At 38.5% G+C, this 23,467-nt stretch overlaps 1 protein-coding gene across 1 annotated transcript; it reads right to left on the bottom strand.

Annotated features, from left to right (window-relative positions):
• Window positions 1-41: 41 nt before the first annotated feature.
• On the bottom strand, window positions 42-23,032 carry GPR155 (G protein-coupled receptor 155). The gene is given in 16 exon segments (XM_010147590.1): window positions 42-500; window positions 2,677-2,814; window positions 3,538-3,602; window positions 4,577-4,672; window positions 6,145-6,278; window positions 8,201-8,305; window positions 8,962-9,211; window positions 10,288-10,378; window positions 10,460-10,517; window positions 10,520-10,543; window positions 11,803-11,923; window positions 13,238-13,321; window positions 14,408-14,563; window positions 15,830-15,995; window positions 17,353-17,752; window positions 22,561-23,032. Coding segments are annotated over 16 exon segments (2,571 nt in total). The 5' UTR covers window positions 23,021-23,032; the 3' UTR covers window positions 42-277.
• Between the last annotated feature and the right edge of the window lie 435 nt (window positions 23,033-23,467).

Raw genomic sequence — 23,467 nt, 5'->3', positions numbered from 1 at the left:
TTCTACTATTTGTTTTGCTCAAAATAGAAAAATGCTCTAACTCCAGAGCATCTTGTTTTGTTCTAGCTGCATTCTGGTTGGAACGCTCATCATATCTCACTTGCTACCATTTCCTCCAGAGCAGACACAAGTAGAACCACATCTCTTAACTTTACATGAGAGAGTAACACAATTCCCTGAGAGCCCCGAGAAAGAAATACTTCCGATTTCAGTGGTGAAGGCAGAGGAGATGGTCACATTCACCCCTAACTGCCTGTCCTCTGCCTACGTGCTCAGGTCAACGGCTCTCGACTGCGACTGATCTCTTCGGAATAAAGCGGTAATACAAATATTCATCCCGAAATTCAAATTCGTTGGTAATATGCTGGACGACGCCTCCTTTCATCAGTCTGTCTCCATACATCACAGCTTCACCACGGTCCGAGGCAAGGCCAACTTGCATGAGCCAGTTCACCAGGTCACAGCCAAAGAAGATGCCAGTGGAGATCTTTGCACCACACCTGTATGTCAAAGGAATGATTCACCCACATGTTCTGTAAATCTGGTATCACCACTGCACGATGGGGAAAGGCAAGGAAAAACAGCAGGAAACAAGGAAAGACATCATGATAGTTAAGAGCATGTTAGAAGAGAATTTGCAAGTTTTGTATATTAGGGGCACTCACTACCTTTTCCTACAGACACTTTAATGAGAAGCAAAAATGTACGTACAAAGTTACTGCAGGCTTGAGCAAACAAACCTCAGCGAACGTAAGCAGCAATTTTCCTAAAAACACATCTGACGTAATTCTATTTCTTGGATACTTACTTCCCATGTGCTCATTAGCATGAGCATTTCTGCAACAAAATGTCTGATCTGAGTGCAGCATGCCCTCAGCAACAGGAACTCAACCTGCGCTTTTAATTCCATCTTACAATTCCTCCACAGCTTTCAACAGACACTGACTGCTTACATATATTGTAAACAAAAACCACTTCACTTGCGTATCCGGTTAAATACTGACCACACAGGCAGTAATAAGATCAAACAAAACCTTGACAAGACTAAACTGATTTTGTTTTACATATTTCTGAGGCAATGCCACTAACACCCACCTAGTTGCAGTAAAAATGCCATTCAGAAATTTACCTGCAGCAATGAATGTTCCTGGTTATCTAAAATCTGTTCTACAGAACCCAAGCACAGGGTTGCTGAAGATGTTTAACAGCTAAACAGCAAAACCAAACTTCTCTAATTTTTTTAAGTTAAAAGCAGCAGTAACAGAGCAAGTGTTAACATCTAGTAGCAGAGAAGCAAAAATTAAAATAAATAAAACCCCACGATTGCAAGGCCTCAGTTACAGTACGTTTAAACCAAAGAGGATAAGATCAAGTTAGATGAATATTTAAAATAAGAACATAAATGCTTTTTTTTAAAACTCACAAGGAGAAATAAGACATGAAACTAGTTCCACACAAACATAATATTAAAAGAATGAAGCAACAAATCCCAGATTTTGATGTATTCTCAGGTCATATATGGTTAAAGAAAATGACAAAACCCAGCCAAATGAACAGCCCAAGGCCCAAGAAACCACAGTAGCAGTAGAGGCACAAGAAACACAGCTGCAAAACCTGTCCTATTTCAAACCAAACATTTTCTGATACATCATTTTTGTCTGGCATGAAAGAAGCAGGTCCTTGGACTGTCACAGTTCATTTTTCCTAAATGGGTAACTTTATTACTTTATTTCTTATGGAACATTACTGATTTCTGAGGAGACTGAACAAAATCACGATGGTGCCAAAAACCAGTTCCGGAACGTGGCTTCGGGCCATCTGACCATTAACAGACCACCCCATCCTGCCAAACTAGTCCTACTTAAAAGTTCACATAACATGAAAAGTAGAAGTGTCCTGTTAGAACAATCCTTCAAGTCCCCATTTCACATAGTAAATACTTAAATAAAGGTAGAATCTTTTTCTCGTTCCTGCTGCTTCAGTCTGTGTTTCCTTCTCCTCCACCTACACATACCCAAATACATAATCCTTGATATGGGTGTCATTATTTGCATCTGAAAGCTTTGCTGATCTCACAAATTGAGGATTAGGCCTCACAAGAGGAATGAGCAAAAGAAATTGTATGAACTCAGAAGGTGTGAAGGTCCTAAAAACACTAGCGGCCTCTGAGTACCCACTGCAATCGGTTGCAATAGTCTTGCCTCCTGTAAAACCTATTTATTAGTAAACATTGTCACATAAATACTGACACCTTTTTAATCTCAAAGCAAAACTAATGAAGGGTTTCAAGTTTGACAAAACTCAGACACACACGCTCCGATACGGGCATTGCCACACACATTTCTTCAGAAAGGTATTTCTCTCCTGAACTCCAGCTAAATGCAAAAAATGGGGCCATGCCTTGACAATATAAAACTTCTTATAATTCATGCAAAACCTAGATGGGATAGGTTTTGATAACCAATCTGATAGGTGCATGATAACTTGCACCTCAATGTCTCAGTTTTGAGACTAGAAATGTTTCTCTGTTATTGCTAATTCTTAATCCTCACCTTGAGGTTTGAATAAATATGTCACAACAGCAACCTCCCACAGACAGTTAAACTGCACCTCATCATTTCCAAAAGGTGAGCTGTGACATCTGTAACAAGATGTATGTGCAGGGAAGAACCTTACCTTCTGCCTCTGACAATGCTTTTGACACAGTGATCTCGATGATAACGAACAAACTGTTGACAGGTCATCCTGATTTCCTCAGGTACAGAGGGATCTGTATGCCCTGCTGCTTCTCTTCCTCCCCAGAGAAATTCAAGTCTTTAAAGAAAATAAATAAACAAACAAACAAAAAAACTATACCAAAACACCAGAGGCATTTTTAAGGAAACTGCAAATAATAGAACAGCACTCAGAGGAAGCTTGTCACAACTCTTTTACTGGTTTTGTGCCCAACACTTTATACAAGTTCATTGAGAAAACTGTATATGGCCTTTGAACACTGGGAGGTTCTATTCTAGGCTCCAGCAGAAGGAAAGCCAGCAAGCAGTTGGGAGCCAGCTTTAGTGGCTGGATTCACATCACAGCCATCCAGCTCTAAGTTAAAGACAGCTTATGCCCCCCGTGTGCAGTGAGGTACCAATTCACGTGTCTGTCCACACAAAGCATTTGCATGAAGTTATGAATGCAGGACTTTAAAACAGTGACGAGAGGTGCAAAAGTTGAACTACATTCTAAGTTTTCATTTATCAGCTAAAATTATTTCTGAAGATCCCTCATCTCACATACTTCACCATCATTTGCCAAAGATTTTGTCTGTAGGGAGTCTGTGGGATTTTTGACTTTGGGAGTGTCATTGGGACAGCAGTAAAAACACATGCAGAGGGAACTGAAATTAGCTCTCCACAACTGGGAGAGAGAAGAAATACAGAAGGCTGAATGAATAGGAAATGGAATGCAATGGCACTGAACACTCAATAACCTTTAAAAATTATTATCTTTAATAACCAAGTTTACAGGTGTAAGTGCAAAGATTCTATTTACCTTCGCTTGAATGGTAGAATGATTAAATGCTTATCCAAGCCAAAAATACCAAAGGAAATGAAGCCCTGCAGGAAAAATATAGAAAAAGCAACATTAAGCAAAACCTTTAGTTTCTAAATGAAATGTTAAAAACTCCTTGCCAAAACACACATGTATCCCTCTTTTCTAAGTATAATTCAAAACGCATTTTGGTTCTGCTTGGATTTTTCATCTGGGCCTTAAAATGACAGATTAATACATAACTGCATCAAAGAAAGTCTTCAAGGAACAGCTCAGTAAGCCTAATGCTGTGACACGCCGTCGGACACTTAAGTCATCAGTATCCTTACACAGCCAGTTATTTACCTCTTGTCTCTGTTAATGACAAGAACTGACAGTAATTTGAATGCTAGAATGCTCTCTAGTTAATCCATTTTTCTGTGCTGCTTTTATATCAAAACTATCATCATTACTTGATACTGCAGTGCATCTTGTAGGCACACCTGGCCACGGACCTGTAAAACATTCCTCTAATATGCGTATTAACACTACCCTACCTTCACCTTCAGAGATACCAAAGCTGCCTTGTGTCAGCGTGCGCTGGAACAGGCTATGCGCAGCTAGAACTATTATACCTCTCCCTGTTAGCTATGAGTTAAGGCTGCTGTAACCGAAACTGAAGAGAGAGTATCTTAAAGCCTTATAGCTAAAGTATCCACGTGGTCACCTTGCACATATTTAGTTATACTGGTGTAATTCCACAGCAGCGACCTCAGTGAAAATCTCTGGTACAAACAAGGCTAAAATCCTACTCGATTTCCACAGGCATTAGGCACTCAGTTGTCATCTGTACCTTTGAAAATGTTCATGAACGTAAAACACGTGCAGTATGATAAAAAAGCTGTCAAAGCAAAAGAAAATCTTGAGGGGAAAAGAAAACGCAAAACAACATAAGGAGCTGGTGACTTTGTTTGAGGACTTCAGTTTACAGCGCTGGTAACAGCATGTGCTGCAACACCCACTAACAAAGTCATTTTTGGAACGAACATCGATTAAGTACCTGACCAAAATTAAACACGGCACAGAAGAACTGCAGTTCCACATACAGCCTTCCAGGCTCTTGGTTGAACAGCCACCACAAACAGCTGGAAAGATTCTGTTAAAAAAAGAAACAACAAGAAAACCCACAAACCTAACATGACCGTTCAAAACCAAAAGCACTTTCCTGCTCTTCCCATGCTAACAGATTCCTGCACGATTTAACAAATGATTCCAATGCAGATAAATAAGGGTGAATTAAAACACATCATTTTAGTTAGATTGAATAGATGGGGTGAGTGGGAAGCTTGTTTTTAAATAAAATTATGCAAAGCGTACCAGCCTAGAGGTCCTGCCCTTTTACATGTTTACGTAAGCGACTTGCCTTGGGTATTCAACCCAACACAGACAATGTTAGCCCAGACAGATTTGCAGTATTTGTCTTTAGGCCTGTTTAGCTGAGACTAGTGCTTTCTACACATTTTCTGCATAGTTAAGATTGCGTTAAGCTGAAGCACATACCCCTTAGGCTATTTTAGATTCCTAAAAGAAGGAAAAAACCTCCAAAAGTTAACCCCTTTGGGTGTAAAGGCTAATTCTTTAACGTAACTGGTCTCGTTTCACAGTATTCAGACACAAGTAAAATGGGGGCTAACATTTGGGACACCTCTTAAATACAGAAGATGTAAAAAGTACATTAGCGTGGAACATTTTGTACAGGAAATTTGAGAGAGGGAAAACTCCCACTTTGTAATTTAACAGGACCTGAAAAGCAACAGTAGTAACTATTACGCTACGTAGCTGCTCCACACTGTCCTGCTGTGCAGTATTATGTATTTGTGCCATAGTATCTTCCATTTACTGCCTCCCTAACTGTCATCCACAAGGTCTTTCAGCATTCCATTCAACTAGAGAGAGTTGTTATTCAGCTTTGTCACAGTTAAAAAATTCAAATTATATCCCTAATGCAACACATTCTGTTATTTCACACATCTGCACAGGAGCAGCCACCCTGACAGCTGGGATCCAGTCGGCTATGACGCTTGGCAACTCCAGCTTAGCTACGTCGCCTCCAAACCACCCCTAGAAGCAATGAAACTGCATTTTCCCATTTCAAATGAAGTCTTACATTATTCTTCGTTACGAAAGCTCCTCAAAAGAAATCCAAGTTCTGAATACAGGCACCATCAGACGGAAATAAGTTTTGTAGTCTCCTTCAGAAGGAGGATTCACTTGGTATTTTTAACTGATTACTGTCTGAGGAGTAAGACTAGCTCTCAAGAAAAATGGGAGGAGGTGCAGTAGTGATGAATTAATTACCAAATAATATAATTCTTCCCCCCCACCCCCCACCTTTAGGGTTCTCCAGTGTGACTTGCTCACTAACATCACCAATCTTAACTCGCCTTTAATTTATGATGTGGCACAGAAATATTAATTTTATTATATCCCTCCTTCCAGTAAGGAAATAAAATAAAGTCTTTTATCTAATGAACTGTTACATTTTTACTGGACTGTCTACACAGCTTTCCTAAATATCACTCCACCTCAATGAGTTAAACAACATGAGAAGAAAAAAAACCTACTTACAGCAAACAGGCCAACAATAAGAAGCAAGCACAGCAGCACATGTCTGGCCAGCTGCTTGTCTCCCGTCTGTAGGAGCTGCTCTTCCTGAGCCAGTACGCAGGTCTGAGCACTGCAGTGACTCACACACTGATCGGCTGAAAAACAAAACAGAATTTTTCATTAGGCTTCTAACTCACAGACTCCACGAACAAACTTGTTAGTGAAACTTGTTGAGTTAAGTATCTGTACTGAAGTCACACACAAAATTTAGTATTATCTTTGACAGTAACCCATTCAGACACCAGTTCTCAAATGAAACAGTAGTTCATATGTGCTCCTAAAATGATGGAACTTTTTGCAACAGAACTCTCCTTTCGAAGGTTTAATGAAAACTTATGTTAAGGTTAACATTTATAAGACATTACTAGAAATAAAAGGGCCTGTAGTGAAAGAACAAGGGGTAACAGGTTTAAACTGAAAGTGGGGAGGTTTAGATTAGATATCAGGAAGAAGTTCTTCACGGAGAGGGTGGTGAGGCACTGGAACAGGTTGCCCAGAGAAGCTGTGGATGCCCCATTCCTGGAAGTGTTCAAGGCCAGGCTGGCTGAGGCTTTGAGCAACCTGGTCTAGTGGAAGGTGTCCCTGCCCAGGGCAGGGGGGTTGGAACTAGATGGTCTTTAAGGTCCCTTCCAACCCAAACCTTTCTGTGATTCTATGAAAAAATAGCATTTTCTCAAAACAGGTAATAGAATAAATATTTCATCAGCTCTAATGTTTTTACTCTGTATCTCAGCATTGTTGAGCTCTAGATCAGAAAACAACTGTATTTATTTCTGTTCTGTGACCGTCTTTTTAACATGGTATATCAGAACACTGTCACATTCTATCGAAGAGAACGGATGCATGTCTTCCAGCTACAGAGTTCTAAGGAATTCTGAATATCTTCCTCTAGATGGCAGTGAAAATCTTGCTGGGAAGGACGCACCTAAGTATTTGCACCAGATAACCTGTCACAGCAGTTCAGTACTGGAAGGATTAGTAATTATTGCAGCCAAAGTTACACAAGTGTATCCATTAAAATTTGCTTTTATTGATTTATAGTTTTGAAGTGTTCCCTCAGTAGATCGAAAAACTTTCAACTTAATCATAAGAGATTTTCTACCTTATCTTTCAGGATAAGAAAGTTAAACTGGCCTTCCTCCATCAATGGAAAACATTCTTACGATGCTTGTCTGAATTAATGAATGGATAAAATAGTTGGCAATTGGTGGAAAACTAGCATTTTATGAGAGGTGACACAACTAAGTATGTTTCAGTGTAAAATATTTATGGATTTGTTGACAGCTATGTTACATCTAAACAAAGGATATGGATATGAACTTCCTTGTTAAAGATGAATAAAAACCCCAAGAAAAAGAAAACAGGGGGTGGGGGTGGGGGTGTGGGGGTGAAGAAAGGTTGCACCGGAGCTAGCTTTGATTATTTAAAGAGATAAACAATGAGAATGGGCTGTGCATGCAGTTTTCCATCAGGTGCTGAACAGTCACTCAGATCCATGTTTTCTCTTCCAGTGACTCCTAAGGCCCCCTTAGGCAGTTTTCTCCATCTCTCTCCCCTAGACACGGATAAAACAGCAGCATAGACATTTGATCTTATCTACAGGAAGTGCTTGCTCCTCTACATCTAAAGTTTCTCATTCAAAATCTGTGCACGATTACAACAAAGGCTTCAAGGGCCGTGTTAGAATACACATGATGTGAGTATGAGAATGTAAAAAAGCATGTTTAAGTTGAAAACTTGAGGCCAAGTAGGATTACGTATTCAACTTCTCAGTGTCCAAACAAGGCAATGATGGAGAGGTAAAGTCTAAATGCTCAGAAGGACGTGTCAAAGTAGCTTAGTGGTAAAGACAACAACCCAAAACAACAGTCCATCTTCCTCACTGAGAGATTACTAATAACTACCAGGCAGAAGCGTTCAGAGAACAACAGCCCAAACAGTTTCACGGTGAGAACAACACACACAAATGTTGTGGAAGAGTTTGTAGTATTAAAACAAGGAGACATCACTGCTTTACCTGTCTCAATCGGAGGAACCTTGCTTTCACCAGCATTTGACACTGCTTTGCTCTCTCTGCTAGCACAGGATAATTCACCATTTGTTGTTTGACAAGAACAGCAACCTATTAAGTAGATACAGTAACAGGATAGTTAGCTTTCTTCACTACCATGATTTATTTTCCAAGTATAAAAACATATTCTACATAGCCTTAACTATTATGCTCAAAAACAACCCAAAAGAAGAAAGGAGATTTTTTTCCAATTTGCTGAGAAAGCAAACAGGTTACACTAATATACAGACGCGCTATAGAAATATTTAACACAGCACTACCACCATGGAAGCAACACAAGTACTTTCAGCTAGAGGGAAAGCACACGGGAAGCGATCAGAAGAGTTACATACAAACAAGGAGGATTAGAAACACCTAGAGTAGCAATGCTGCAGGCATATAATTCATTCAGAGACAGTTTAGTAGGTAAACAATCTAAGACACCTAGTGGACTGCATTTATCACAGCCTTATCAAGATACCACTTACATAAAAACCATACACATGCTTTTTTTCCTGTCCACTTCCCCCACCCTTACAACAATAACCATCAAACCTTCCTTAGAGACGTGAACCTAAATCCTTATGCAGTTACATCTAGATTTTCTTCTGCCCTAATAGAATACTTGAAGGTATATACCACTGTCCTTCCCAGGTCAGAATTACACTTGGAACATTAGATCTGTCAAGTAACAAATGGCTCAGGATTCAATAAAATACTTTCCCCACCTCTTTCTGCAGAAGGCTGTGCAGAAGATCCTCGAGAAGGCTGCGGAGAAGATCCTGCAGAAGGCTGAGGCACAGTGGCTGAAACTTGATTCTCCACACTCCCTTCCACTTCAACCTCCTCTACCTGGCTACGCGGTGAATATGGGTTCAATACCTCATAGCTTGACTCTTGCCTGTTTCTGTTCATGCACATAAGTGAGATACCTGACATCAATATACTGATGAACAGGATCACTGCTGTGGTAATTATCTGTTAAGAGAGCAAAAAATACACTTAAATACAAAATAAAGGAAAACAGTTGCATATATCTGTATTTCTAACTTCTGCACTTTCCTAAACATACTAACAAACACAATAGGACAGTTTTTATACTTGCTGCTCTTAGATCCTGTGGCACTGAAGGAGCAATCAGTACTTGAGACTAATTTTCCTTGTCTGAGTAACTCAGCTTGCCTTTTTTTTTCTTCCCAGGTGGGGACCCTTATTTTCCATGCAATCCGAAAACATAACTGCATCATCATCCTTTCAGGATCATTAGTGCTCCAGTTTAAGTTCTGTTCAGGTACCTTATAATTCCAAGGAGGAATGTGGTCTTGTCACCCTCTGGCACAACTCTAATTCCATGCTTTCTCCAACGGGGAGTATCCCATTAATTAACCTCTCCTTCTAATCATCTGCCACTGATACCCAGAGTCCACTGTGAAGCTATTTTAGTACTTGTGAAAGTGCCACATGAATAACCCTGAGAGCTTCTCTACCCTTAAGACAGAGAGAGGGAAAACCCAACAAAAATCTACGCTACTGCACGTCACTTCCTCTGAGAACAACTATGTAATGGTAAATACTAGTTCAGGCTCAGGGACTTTCAACCCATGATCGTGCAGAGAAGTGCACTAGTGCAAGCACTTACTGCTACACGTGTAATGTAGATTCTATCTATTACAGACCAAAAGCCATTAATTAGCTATTGGATGGTAACAATTTTAGATAATTATCAAGCAAGACTGCAAATTAGTCACCAGGAAAAGGGCTCTGCAATTCATTACCACTCCTAAGCCTTTTCTTTGGGAAGCCTACTCCCTCTTTTTCTTAGTCACAGCTGCCTGAACATGAAGGTCCTTGTTCAGACAAGTTCTCCTAATGGTTCATTACAGAAATACATTTTTGTATCAATCTACAAGCATTCCATAATGATACTGTTGTTAGGGTAGCCTGTTTTTCAACTGAGAGCTACTTACATAAGAAGGAAACAGAGAACACAGTTTCTCAACAACATACTGGACACGGCAAAAGCCTGAAGCGATGAGGACAGAACATGTTCATACCTGGTATTTTCCATAGAAAAAGGCAGAGTCAATACTCGTGTTGTTACATTCACCAACAATTAGTAAGATTCCCACCAGAAGTGCTGGGATTCTGAAACAGCAAAATACGAACAAAGTAACATATTTAGCATGCTCCCACTAATTCTACAAGGAAACATCTGAATTAACTTACCCCCATCCAGCTATGATAATAAATCCAACAGGAATCTTTGCTGTTTCTCTCTTCCTTTCAGGAACAAAGAGAAAGACAGAAAACCTGCAAAAAAATCCCCCAAAAATGCCTTGTTTATTATCAAAAAGGGAACTGATACATACAGACCCTAGAAACTAATGATGTGAACTGATCAATAACCATTATACTCTTCTCAGACCTTCATAGAGAAACATCTATTATCTTTAAAGAAATCACATTAATAACGAAACATTGAAGAAATTCTGGGACATTTTACACTAAACATCCACTTCTAAATGCTCAGAATGTGTATAAATATGTAGAGAAGATGTCATAAGAACATTTAAGACACAAGTAACTAATTCCTTAAGGTATCAACAGCGGTTGTTGTAACAACTGACAAGTAACCAACAAATAATGGTGTATTCTGTTACAACATTTCTTAAAAACTGACCAGCCCTTTATAAAGTCAATAAGTTTAAGAAGAAAGTCTTACATATTTTTACATACATAATTACATATGGGAGTATCTTCTGGAACTGCCTGTTCTAGTCACAACTCAGCACCATTCCTCATGCTGAAGCAAAGCTAGTATTTACGTCAGGCTGTACTCACGAGCTACCTATTGCAGCTAAACACAAATACAACTTACTCCCCAAGAACACCACAGGAATTAAAGCCTTAAGGCATCTGGACTAAAAAATGGTATAAAAAGCTTCCTGAATACCTAAAGACTCTTTTTCAATCACACATGTAAGGTTCTGCAAGCTTCTTGATCCATCTTTCAACTCTGCCTGTTTCAAGCAATCCCTTCATTAACCATCTACACCTGCAGAACACACATTGTTTCTACAAATTAGAACTGGCAAGGGAAAGAAATGTTAAAGTTTCCTGGGTATTTCCCTTCATTCTCTATTTCCTACTTCTTTGAGGCACAAAGTTGTTAAATCTCCTTAATGCTGAATAATTAAAATCTTAAACTCTGTGTTAATTAAAAATTGCCAATAAGATTTTGAGTAGCTGAAGGCCAACCCACCACACTCACTCTATTTCAAATCACTTCTGCCTTGAGAGCAGGTACCTGTCTTTTTGTCATGAGCTACCAAGGCTGCTGTATGCAGCAAAGACAAGTCCTGCCTAGGTTTAAGCTACCAAGAGCAGAAGCAGTGTCTGTCACGGAGCCCTGTGTTGCTAGTGCTGCAGCTTGACATAGCCTGTAAGTATGCATATTTCTAGAACTATGTACAAGTAAAAGGAACAATTACTCTGAAGAATATAACAACATTACTTCAGTACATTAATCTTTTATTACAGTACCTAGATTCTGTCTAGAAAAATCATACCTGTCCACAGGTAGGTGCTGTAAAGGGAGCTGTAGAGGAATATAAATACTAGGATCTGCATAGTGATGTCTTTTTCTTTAACAATGAAATTCCATGCCACCATTCCAATGCAGGCAATGAACTGGAAAGAATGGTAAGATGTCATCATTTAAATTGTGGAAGCAGGGTGACACAGTGTAATATAGCTACAATAAGCTTTGAAACTCCACCCCCAGACTGAGTGGAGTGTGATTTTATGAGTCGGGCAGTTTTTCCTAACAGTAAAGCAGTGCAGCAGTAACTCAGTGTTGCAGTTACATCACTGACTATGGCACCCTATCTTCAGGAGGGTTTTTTTGACAGCAATTATATCTCTCAGATAAACTGGGAATAAGGAAAGACAAAAAAATTTTAAGATAGATAAAGGTTATATAAAGTAAAATTAAATGGTTTGTACTTAACAAAAGCTTTAATCAAAAATGATTTGGACATGAAGCTGAGGTCAACAGATGTTTGTTCAGCCAAGAATTACACAAGTTTTCACCTTTCAGATACTGCATATGTGACAGTTTTAGTATGGAAGGAATCTGAAAAGATAGGCTGAAATATTAGGGAAACAGAAATACAGTAGTTCAAAATCTTTTTAAGATGAAAGCTAACTTTGCTGTGACAGACAAGAAGCACCTGCAACTCTCATACATGACTTTTTTTTTCAAATGTGACTCCGTGATCAGATCTCAGAGTTTACTCTATCAATACAGATATATATTTTGGTTTAAACTACAGAACACTTCAGAAAGCACTACCACACATGGATTACAAGCACAGGCTGCTCTCACTGAATTCAACAGCGGTTGTGCCGTTGACTTCAAGGGCAGAGGGAACATGTAGTCTACAGTCAGTTTAAATAACAATTAAAATTAATCCAGAGATATTTGGCTTTGCCCTTCCCTAGCCACCAGCCATGCATTCCCACACCCCTTCCTTGCATCAGCACTGGCACCTGTCTGATCCCTCAGCGAGCCACTTCAGGGAGCTAAACCAGCATGGGGATAAGTTTTCTGTTTAGCCCTGTGAATCGGGTCACCAGAGTCAACCACACTCTGCTGCTGGTTCTGGCACTGCTGACGGCAGATTGGCATAAACTGATGCAGAAGTGCACTCAACAGTATCAGGCAGTAACTTAAAATGGTAAAAATATAGTTCAGAAGCCACTCCCCATTCTCACTGCTTATAGTTCTGTATGAAAACCATACTACCATCATCATCACCAACCATCATTTTTTAGAGGGTATATTTTAACGCACAGAAATTGCTTAGACAAGTTGCACATTAGATTCTCCTGCCCTCCACAGATGGCTACAAAGGTACCACTGTAGAAACCAAACTTGTAAAAATGTTAGAAGACTTAAAAAAACCCCAAAACTCACACAACAGCATTCTTCTCACTACTGACCTGAGCAACAAGCAGATGTGTTGTAATCATATGAGGAAGCTGTTTGTATTTCTTACTCAGAAGAACAACAGTAAGAGACCAGATCTGTAACAAACAAAAAAACCCAATTAATTTAAAAGTAGAACAAAACCCAAAAGAACCAGATAAGCATTCTGTCAGACTGTGGTGAAATTAAATACACAACAAACCTTCTTGAAAAGTTTCTTAGCAACATGGCTACCGTAGTCAGCTCTGCACCATCTCCTGCCAGTCTATGCCTCAGCAACTATGGCCATCAAAAGCATCTTTGCGTTCTCATGAGATGGTGAAGGATTTCCAGAGAACCTTTACTGCGCAGAAGCCTGATTGTTCCTCAGGACATAAACGACCAGAGTAGCCTAGCAATTTAGAATTTCAAACTCCATCACCCCTCACGAACTTCCCAAAATGATCTCTGACAGCAAGAGGCAGCGTTCACTTGTGGCTTCCCTTGAGGCCCAGCTTCAAGACAGGAGGTCTTCAGTAAGATAAAAGCTTAAGAAAATTCCAACTCCCTCCAACATGGATGTTTTTATTTTAAAAAAGCAAACAAAACAAACAAAATCTGTTTTGTTTGTAAACAAAACTCTTTTTGTTTGTTTTTGTTTTGTAAAGCCAAAACACAATTCACACTGGACTTCTGGATTATCAACCCCCTTTGTAAGAACTGTGCACCCACAATTTCTAGAAGATGAATTTGAGAGAGCTAAATTAAAACTTCCAAGCTAAACATTTTCATTAATACTTTATTAAATATTCGCTGACATTTCTGGATCTGAAGTTTGTACACAGCCTCCATTACTGTGATATCTGAGCACCTCACATGGCTTGATGTAATTATTCCCTGTGGTGTAAGCTAGTACTGTTACTCCCCCACACCCTGTCATTAAAACAAACCAAATCCAAATCCAAAAAAAAACCCCAACACCCACAAGGACAAACTCTGAAGTCCTGTGCTAGTGCTCTAACTCACTTACCCATCTTTCTCCACAGTGCAGCTTTCCAGCTCACCCACTGCTAAATCAAAATTTTTAACTCCTCCCTCATCCTTCCGCAACAGGATACGTCTTACCACGACTTGATTTGCTGCTTATGTACTAACACTACCCTGACGTGACAGCGTGCTTTTGTATTTCACTTCCCAACACCTACCAGAGAAATGAGGCTGACAATGCTTATGTCAAAGCTAACGTTTTGGAGTGCGGATGCCAGTGGGTTGGGGTCCATTGATGGAATGGTCAACAGCCATGCAGAAACATACATAATAGGTGCAGACACAAAAGTGCTGATCACCATGCCTGAGGTAATCTGCAAAACGAGTCAAATAGAAACAAGAACAGAGTTAATCAGGACTCAAGCTAGATAATCTGCTTTCAGAAATATAACCCCTGGCAAAACTGTATCTTAAAATTAAATACACACAGACCTTTAACAAATCACTGAGTTGTTTCTGTAACAAGTGGATACTTTCTGGCTCAAATTCTAAATAACCTTATACATAGAGTTAAACTGAAAATTTCAACAAGATTCTGAAACAGTAGGAATAGAGGGTTCCCTACTGCAAATTCTTACAGAGCTTTTTCACGGATGTCAAATACAGTAATGCCTACAGTCAAGGGGTGGATTTACAATGTCACAATGTACTTTTGGATGCAAAGATTCACACCGTAAATAAATAAGAAAATATGTAGTTATGCAAATACAAATATGCACCAATTTGTGAGACAACAACATATATATTTACATTTAAGTGATTTCTATTTTGGCTTCTCACTGTCTGTCTGCTTTCAGGGATTTGCACAGTAATGGAAGTGTGTGAATTGTTACTCAGACCAGAGGCACTACAGATCTCTGTTTTCCTGAGATTGGTGGACATAAAATTGTATCTTGTGTATCTTACTTTTAGTGTCCTTTCCCCCCTTTTCTTTAAAAATCCCCAAACCAACTAAACAAACCAAGAATAGATAACATGAAAAACAATGTAAGTCAACAGGAATGTTTTCATGTCACTTCAAGCGGAAGAAAGGAAACCGTTATAAAACTTGTATTTTAAGTTGAAAAGATAATCAATGCTCTCTACTATAAAAGTGAGATGCATTTCTATCACAAGCTTTAACTGAACGGCAACACAACAGAATCAGTTAAAGCGGTTCTTCCCTAAATTTTCAGCATCAATCTAGCACTGTTCTTACTGAAGCCAGTAACATCATTGCTGCTTTTTCCTACAAAAAGAGTAGCTCAGAGATAACATCTGTGAAAAAAACCAAAAACCAGAACAGAAGATGCAAGTTCTTTATATTTAAAGTTATCCTACTTCTTCCCACTAGAGTCATGAATTAGAAAAGTGTGAGGACTTATTTATGAACATACACCATCAAGACACTTGAGACAGCAGGAAAGAGTTCTTTGCTTAATTAATTAATATAATTTATATTTCATATCTAGGGAGTACAAGTAAATCTAAGGAGTCTGTATTACAGAAAAGCAAAATTCATCAAGCCTACTTAAGTAAGTATTTCATCAACAAAATTAAGCTCACAGTTAGTACACATTTGGGAAAAGCTAGCTACATACAATTCCTACTTCCATATTAAATTGACTTGCAAATATTGCGACACCAGGTGCTGCTGGAAAAACTCCATAAAGAAATGCATAGTTTGATAAACTGGTGTGGTTGACTACGTTGTCACTCTTGTCCAAGAGCTCCACCATTTCTCTACAGAGAAATGGCATCATAAGTCTGAAAAGAGAGAGGGGGGAAGAGCAATTAAAAAATATTACTCAAGCTACAGCAATACTCTTCTTTACTCAGAAAAATGAACCGAAAGGAAATTTAAGGTTTATTTGAATACTATTTATGAAAAGCAAAATACTGACATCACTTTGAATGATTGCCTTTACTGTTACCATGACGTTTATCTGCTTAAAAATTTTGTCACAGGTTAAACCAAAACAACCCATACACAGAAAAAAGGTAAAAACAACAACAAACTCTGGTTGTAAGCACATTCTCTGATTGTGCAGGCACATTCTTTGTATAAACCTCAGATTTAGAAAGGTAAAATATAAAACACCACCCCCATTATTCAACTGTTAAAATAATAGGAACTATAAGCAGTCAGCAGCTTGGAAACTTGGAGCACCTTTCTGCAAGCTGTCTGAAACATAACGACGGCTCAAGCGTACGTATCCCATTCTGAACGTTTTGGCCAGGAAAAACACCACCCTGCATCAATACTATTCTGTTCGCCTTTAGCAACACCCCAGATCTCACACAGACTTACTGTGCAAGACTTTCACAGGCTAATTACACAAACTCACCAGTAAAGCAAAGTGGTAACGTTACAAACCGTTTTTTCTCATGTTCTTACAAAATTTGCCATTGAGCTGGTTTACAAACCAGGTTTGCTAGTTAGCTGCACTCATATTCAAATGCACCTCCAAATTTTACAGTATAAACTTAACCGCCAACCAATTTTTCTATTACGTTAACTGTAGCTCTGTAGCAAATAAAATATTTAGTTCACCACTAACTGAGACACAGTGAAGGGAAGATAATGACAGCATAACTTCTAAATACAAACTGTCATTTATTCATGGTTAAAAGTCGTACAGTTCAGGGGTGTGAAGTGACCATTTTTAAACTCTTCCAATACAGCAGTTTCAAAGATTCATAGGCAAAGCAAGGAAAACCAACTCATTTAGAGATGTATTGTGTAACCCAAAGAAAATACAAATACTAATCAAATAATACTTAAACTCACTCTTGTTTACCTATTTAGCTAGTAGATTTTAATTTAAGCTAGTAATTCCCCAAACGCCCAATTTGTGACAAACAGCCTGCAGGCAGTCCACGAAGCCACAGCGCCCCTGAATTTTTTTCTCTGCAGAACCTGAGAACAGGTTTGTGGTGTGGAAAATTTCTTTCAAAAGTTAGCAACTGTGTACTATGAGGGTTTGTAAGCACTCACCCAAAATACTGGTAGTGAGACATACCATCACTATAATGATTTTGGGAGAAAAGCCACCTGATCAGTATATTCAGAGCTTAAAACATCTAGAGAACAAAATTATAAGAGTACATAAATTGAACTTACAGTTTAGCTGTGATGAGAAGGATCAGTGCAACAAACATACCCTTTGTCAGTTTTTTGGTTTGTCCCACCATAGTTAGTCCAAGGTAAAAAAGTGCGGAGCCAGAAAATGAACTGCCAAGTCCATCAAGGAAGTTTTCAAGGTATTCGGGAATTTTCTGACCAAGAACAAAGTTTGAGGCAATTCCTATGAAGACCATGAATACGATTGGGTTCTGCAAAACTCGAAGGAGTGCTAGGCCCACTATTTTGATTTTGCTGTGTGCCACAGTGCGATTATCCCTCCACTTCTGGATTTCACAGAAGATAAACCCCAGAGGGTTTAGCATCATAAGAGATATTGGAGCCACTAGGTAAATGTACTGGAGATATTCTGGGTAAGTGGTTTGATATAAAGCTTCAACTAGAAGACAGGAAATGAAAAGTGATGAGTGATAACATTTCGGTACAAAAAGACATCAATATTGAAATTAAGCTTTGTTGTCTAAAAACTAGAGAAAAATTATTTCATTATCTGTCAGAGGTAACTGCATTTACAGTCGATATGACATAGGAAGAGAAGTACCCCCAATCACCATTAGCCCACAGTCATCTAATGAACACATTAAAGATCAAAGATTACCTACCCAACACTATTTCATGTTTCTATGAATATTCAACACTTACAGGAAAAAAAGAAAATGATATAACAATCCCACACGCCCTTTGAGTCATCCCAAATGCTGAAAAAACTTGGGGTTTTTTTGCTGAATTGCTTTTTTCCCCAGACAAGTGAGGGTTGTGGAGAATTACATGCACCCTTGCAGGACACGAGCTGCTTCTCATCGTAGGGGAGTCTCACATCTCTGGAGTTTTCCTGGTTTTCAGTGGATAAATCAGGTGTAATCTTTCTACTGATTCCATACAACACAGCAAAGCAACAACCGAATAAAAAAAAATAAATTAGCACATAATTATTAGTTCATTTTCTGGGACTGCTCAGGACAAGAGTTATCTCTGTAGTTCTGGTGCCTGAAGGCACTTCAAATCACGAGCGTTTGTTGTCACTGCTGCCGCGTACTTCTGAGCCAAGGCAGCACTGCTTATTACCTCACGTCTGTGCTAACAGCACTTCAGAAAAGGAAAAGGAGAAATTATGCATTTGAAGCACTTTCTCACATAAGCCTTAAAATCATGTTTAAATTGCCACCACTGCTTCATGTCTGCGCTTTAAATGAGTTTTGTAAACAAAGAATTCAAGTGAAATTATTTTAAAACTTCTAGGTCTATACTGCTGCATTTCCTATGTACGTATTAAATGAATAATTACATCTGCCAAAATTGCTGTTTATCTGGTTAACAATACAGAGCTTATCTGTGTAAGTATGCCATGTTATCTTTCCAAAGACAACATTTGCCTTTTACCTGCCTTATAATGTTATTATTTCCAATAATTTTCAGAAATATGCAAAGTGATGCTTTCCATTTTAAGTTTTCCTACCCAGGTTACTGAGAAACACATTATTCCCCAGGCAGAAGCAATTCTATTTGTACTACAAAGAATATATACAAAAAGGAAGCACTATTACATAAATACACCTACCAGACCTTTCTATGGGATTTTTCAGTATTTTAAGAGTACTAAGTTAAATTTAAGATCACCAAGCAGCCAAGTGTTGCAGGTATTTCCATTTCCCTGTATCTAAACCTGTTCTTTTTCTGAAAAACTTTTCCCTTGTGACTATCATTTTCAAAATGCAGGTTTTTACCTTCATACTTAGTAAAGCATCTGGACTGAAAGAATCTATTAAGTGCTAAATCAGCATGCACTATAAACAGGCTCCTCTTTAGATGGAATAAACTGACATTTGCAATTAGTTGATTTCCAGTATATAAGAAAACATGCTAAAGGTGCTTTTTCTCTAACAAGCCATGATTAAAGTATGTATACAAGAGAGCCACCTGTCCTAAAATCCTGAACAGACTTCTGAACAGAACTACCAAGTTTGTGGTTAGTTACTGCATTTAACAAGCCAGTTTTAAACAATAAATATAGTCTGATTAAAAACCCCACCTACTTTAAACATGCTGGACACTTTTTATATAAGTCAAAATTTTCTAAAACCCCAAGCCTTAGAGTGATGCGTTTATGCTGCTTTATACAGAATGCCCATTTCAATCAAATGTAACTCAAGTCACATGTAAATAATGTCTGGGTGAAAAGTGTAATAAATCACTATTTTTTGGCAAAGAGAAACTGTATATTGAATACAATATATTAAGCTCTATAAGCAATTTAACTGATGTGTGAAGTCACGATGAATTTTCCTGGGTAGCATAAAGTAGAACCAGTGTAGATTGTTGAGTCAGTGAGGGAAAAAAAAAAAACACGAAATCACCCTTAAGGAATCATTAAGATAGTGAAAATAATCCACAACTATCTCCCATGAAAAATTTTATTTAAATCAAGGTGCCTGCTTGCTGATCATAAAAAAATGAAATTAAGGATAGTGTAATTCTTAAAAACCCAATCAATTTTCCCTGATCCACCTGCTCAAAATTACATCTAAATCCCACACTAGTTGTTCATGCTTAGTACAATTGGAAACGCTGAAGTCACTGTAACTGAACCATCACCCACACCACACTCCTGCTACACCTATGCTTTAACAATGCAGCACCAGATCCCACCTAGTAATAAAGACCAAACAAAGCTTTCTACCATAGTAATACTATCTTCATCAGGGGGTCTGCTAGCAAATTTCTGTACCTTTTCACTCTGAACCAACATCACTTCGTAGTGTAGAACCGCCACAGTAGTGACTAGAGAAAAGAGAGTAATGACCTTTTAAATTTAACCTGTATTTTCATTTTCCTATGTGCAAATCTTTGCTCAACAGCAAAAAAAATCCTAGTGCTTATTAAAAAAAAAAAAAAGCCTAGTATAAAAACTCAGGGTGTTATTTAAGGGTTCAAAATGCCTTTTTAAATAATGTTATAACACAGAGATTTGTCAATACTGATTTTTTTTTCCTTTACAAATTTCATACCAGCCTTTAAAACCCTATTTCCATTAAAAGGTCAGGATTTGCTCAAAACACTACCTATCATCATCCATAAAAAGAAGCAAGCAAGGCATTCGTGGTTTCCTAGTCCTGCAAACACTTCAGAGAAGCCCCTACCAGTAAGATGGTTGCACGCCTGACAGCACCAACCAAACACTGGTGAAAGTTTAGAGAGGAAAGAACGGAAAGGAAACAAACAGCTCTGAGAAATTTACAACCCTTAAGCGCCTACAGTGTTACTGGTGTGTTAAGTATTCCAGTAATGCTCTTAATGAACTAAGTGTTGTGCATCTGGCTAGACCGTACATAGAAGAAATATGAATCATATTTTATAAATAGTGAAACACTTGAAGAAAAATGCAATTTGACAAAAACTTATTGACATTAGAAAGAATGTTTTACCTAGAAAGGTACAATGGAAGTATGTTCAGACAGCCTCCAACAGAAAAAAAGAGAAACCTTAATTGGAATTTTAATCAAAGACAATCCTCACAGCCTTATTTGTGATCACTTCTGATTTCTCTCAGGAGGAATAACTCTCAGGAGATGCAACTGAGGGAAAACAGGGTATTTTCACTAGGGAGGAAGAAGTTTGCATTTGTCTACATTTTTATGCATATCCAGCCAATTTGGAGAGTAAGAAAGATTAAAGATTCTCCTGAGCATGTTGCCCTGGAACAGGGAGAATAAAACTGCCAACTCCTGAAATAATCTAAAATATGGAGCTCCTTGTTGTTCCCTATAATCTGGAATTGCATGTTTAAGCTTCTCTTTGGTAACTGTATTTTCAATTTGGTAATCAAATATCTTGCTTTTTGCTTTGCTAGAACAAACTTGCTTTCACTTTTTGTTCTTAACCTTGTCTGGATGATAAGAGCGACCTCAAGAGAATCTGAGAGGCACAGCAAACGAATAAAGCATAGCCCAGGCATCCTCTCCACATGCCTTCCACCACTCGGGGTGTATTTTGAAGATCCTGATACCTGCAGCATGCATTCCCACACCAGCCACACGGGTCAGCCTGGGGAGAGGCAGCACTGAAAGCTGCACTGGCACAGAAGAGCCTCCCCAGGCAGGTAAAAAGCACTGCCGCTGTGAGAAACCTACTGCAAATCCACATCCCTTCCCAAGTGTCACAGTGTGTATGGCTAGAAGTATATTAGCATATCATTAAGAAAACCTACAAGAAGGAAAAAGGGGGAAAAAAAAAATCTTCCCTTACAAAAGGAAAGAAAACAATAATCTTGCAGACAGGGATAGAATTAAGCTCAATAACTGATATTGCTTGGAATTCAGAATTGAGGCTTACCAGAACAAGAGCACACAGCTATACAAGTTATACTCTGAATACCTCTTTGTTTTGTGTGTTTGCTTTTTAGCTCCACTGGACTGGTGGTTAGTTACACATCCCAAGAATGGCACCACAGCCGCATAAAATTCCCATTGGAGATAACATGAATGCGAGTTACCACAAATCACGCAGCAATCCTGCTTATAAAAGACGGACTTCTTCCAAGACTATGTCCTAAAGCACGTCTACCGGCCACAGTAGAATAAAGATGAAGGAATAAAACATGACTGGCAACATAAATTATGTAAAGTACCACAAAAATGAGAAGTTTATTTTGAACAGATTCAAAGTTTGTCTCACACACTCCACACCGACCAATGTAGGCACCAGCATCCTGGAGAGAGGTTTTCTTTGAGCTAAACCAAGAGGTAATGCTGAATTAGCAAAAAACCCACTACAGCTATTTCAGAGGCCGCAGGTAGAGGCTCATACTTTGCAAAGCAGGGAATTTTGGTCTTGAGGGAAACTCCTGCAACTTCCCAGAAGGGCATTCTTAACCTGCATTAATTGTAAGGTAATGTATACCGATTTTGAAATTATATTTTAATGTCTTTTTTTTTCCACCTGATTTACTTTAACATGACAAGATCAAATAGACAACAGTAATTGGATTGTTTTAAATTGTGTCTCATTCATACCAGCTGACAGTTTTCTTCCCTTACATGATCCAAGGTCAAAAAACAAGACCTGAGAAATGGCTCAGGTAGCTCCCAAGTTCAGTTCAGAAGTCCATTTCAAATTATGGAAAAATAAAAACAAACACATCTAGAACACTGAAAAATAGTTTTAAAGAAGAAAGCATAAGGCACTACTTACCTATTGGATATCCCAGTGCAAAGTCATTGCTTTGTGTAGCAAAAATAGGGAACAAACCCGCTTTGCTAAATCTGTTCTCAGGATTGGCTACCAACAACGTTAAAACGCAGACTAAGAAAAACACAGCAGCTTTGGCAACTAAGATACTGTACAGGAAGGACCAATTCACATTAGAAAAGTTCAGTACCACCATGTTTTTGAACAGCAGAGCTGGGAGTGCAAAGCGGGACACAAAATTTCCCAGTCCTTTGGCCTGAGTTGTTGTGATAATGTTGGCTCTTCCAGCTATGTAGCCACAAAGAATTATTCCAAAGCATTCTAACAGGGCTGGGAACAGCCTGCTTATTGACATAGAAGGAGGACTGCCGGTGGTATTGAGTCCAACTTGTCCAGGCAAAGAAACAGACATATTAGCTGAAGATGAGAGGTTCTTTGTACTGAAGTGTGAATAGTTATCCATTTCCTTTTACCACCTCTTCCAAAGAAAGAGCTTGAAATGATCTCATCTGTAAAAGAGAGGGAAAAAAGTATTTATTAACTTTCAAAACTGTGTTTGTACGTATTTCTGCTATCGGGCTTGCTGACAGAAGACTTCACACTTACACATGCATTACAAACAAATAATGAGACACATAGTAAGTAGCTACAGAGAAGCAACTCTGAGAAAGAAGAATGCTGAAAAATCATTCCATACACACATCATCTTCACTCATCTTCTTCTCACAAGTCCACAAAATTCAAAAAGACAATTTGTAAAGACTAAAATTTCCCAAATTTGAGGTTAACACTGAAATATTAAAACTAAATGTAGATTGGGCATTCAAAAAGCAAAAAATCCATTGGAAGGAAAGGAGATAAACACAAGCCATTATTATTGTTATTATTATAGGATTTAGACATCCTTTAG

Source organism: Eurypyga helias, unplaced genomic scaffold, assembly GCF_000690775.1.
Source record: "Eurypyga helias isolate BGI_N326 unplaced genomic scaffold, ASM69077v1 scaffold9212, whole genome shotgun sequence".
NCBI lineage: Eukaryota > Metazoa > Chordata > Aves > Eurypygiformes > Eurypygidae > Eurypyga > Eurypyga helias.
Note: the sequence above shows the minus strand (reverse complement) of the source record. Positions and strands in the feature narration are given on the sequence as shown.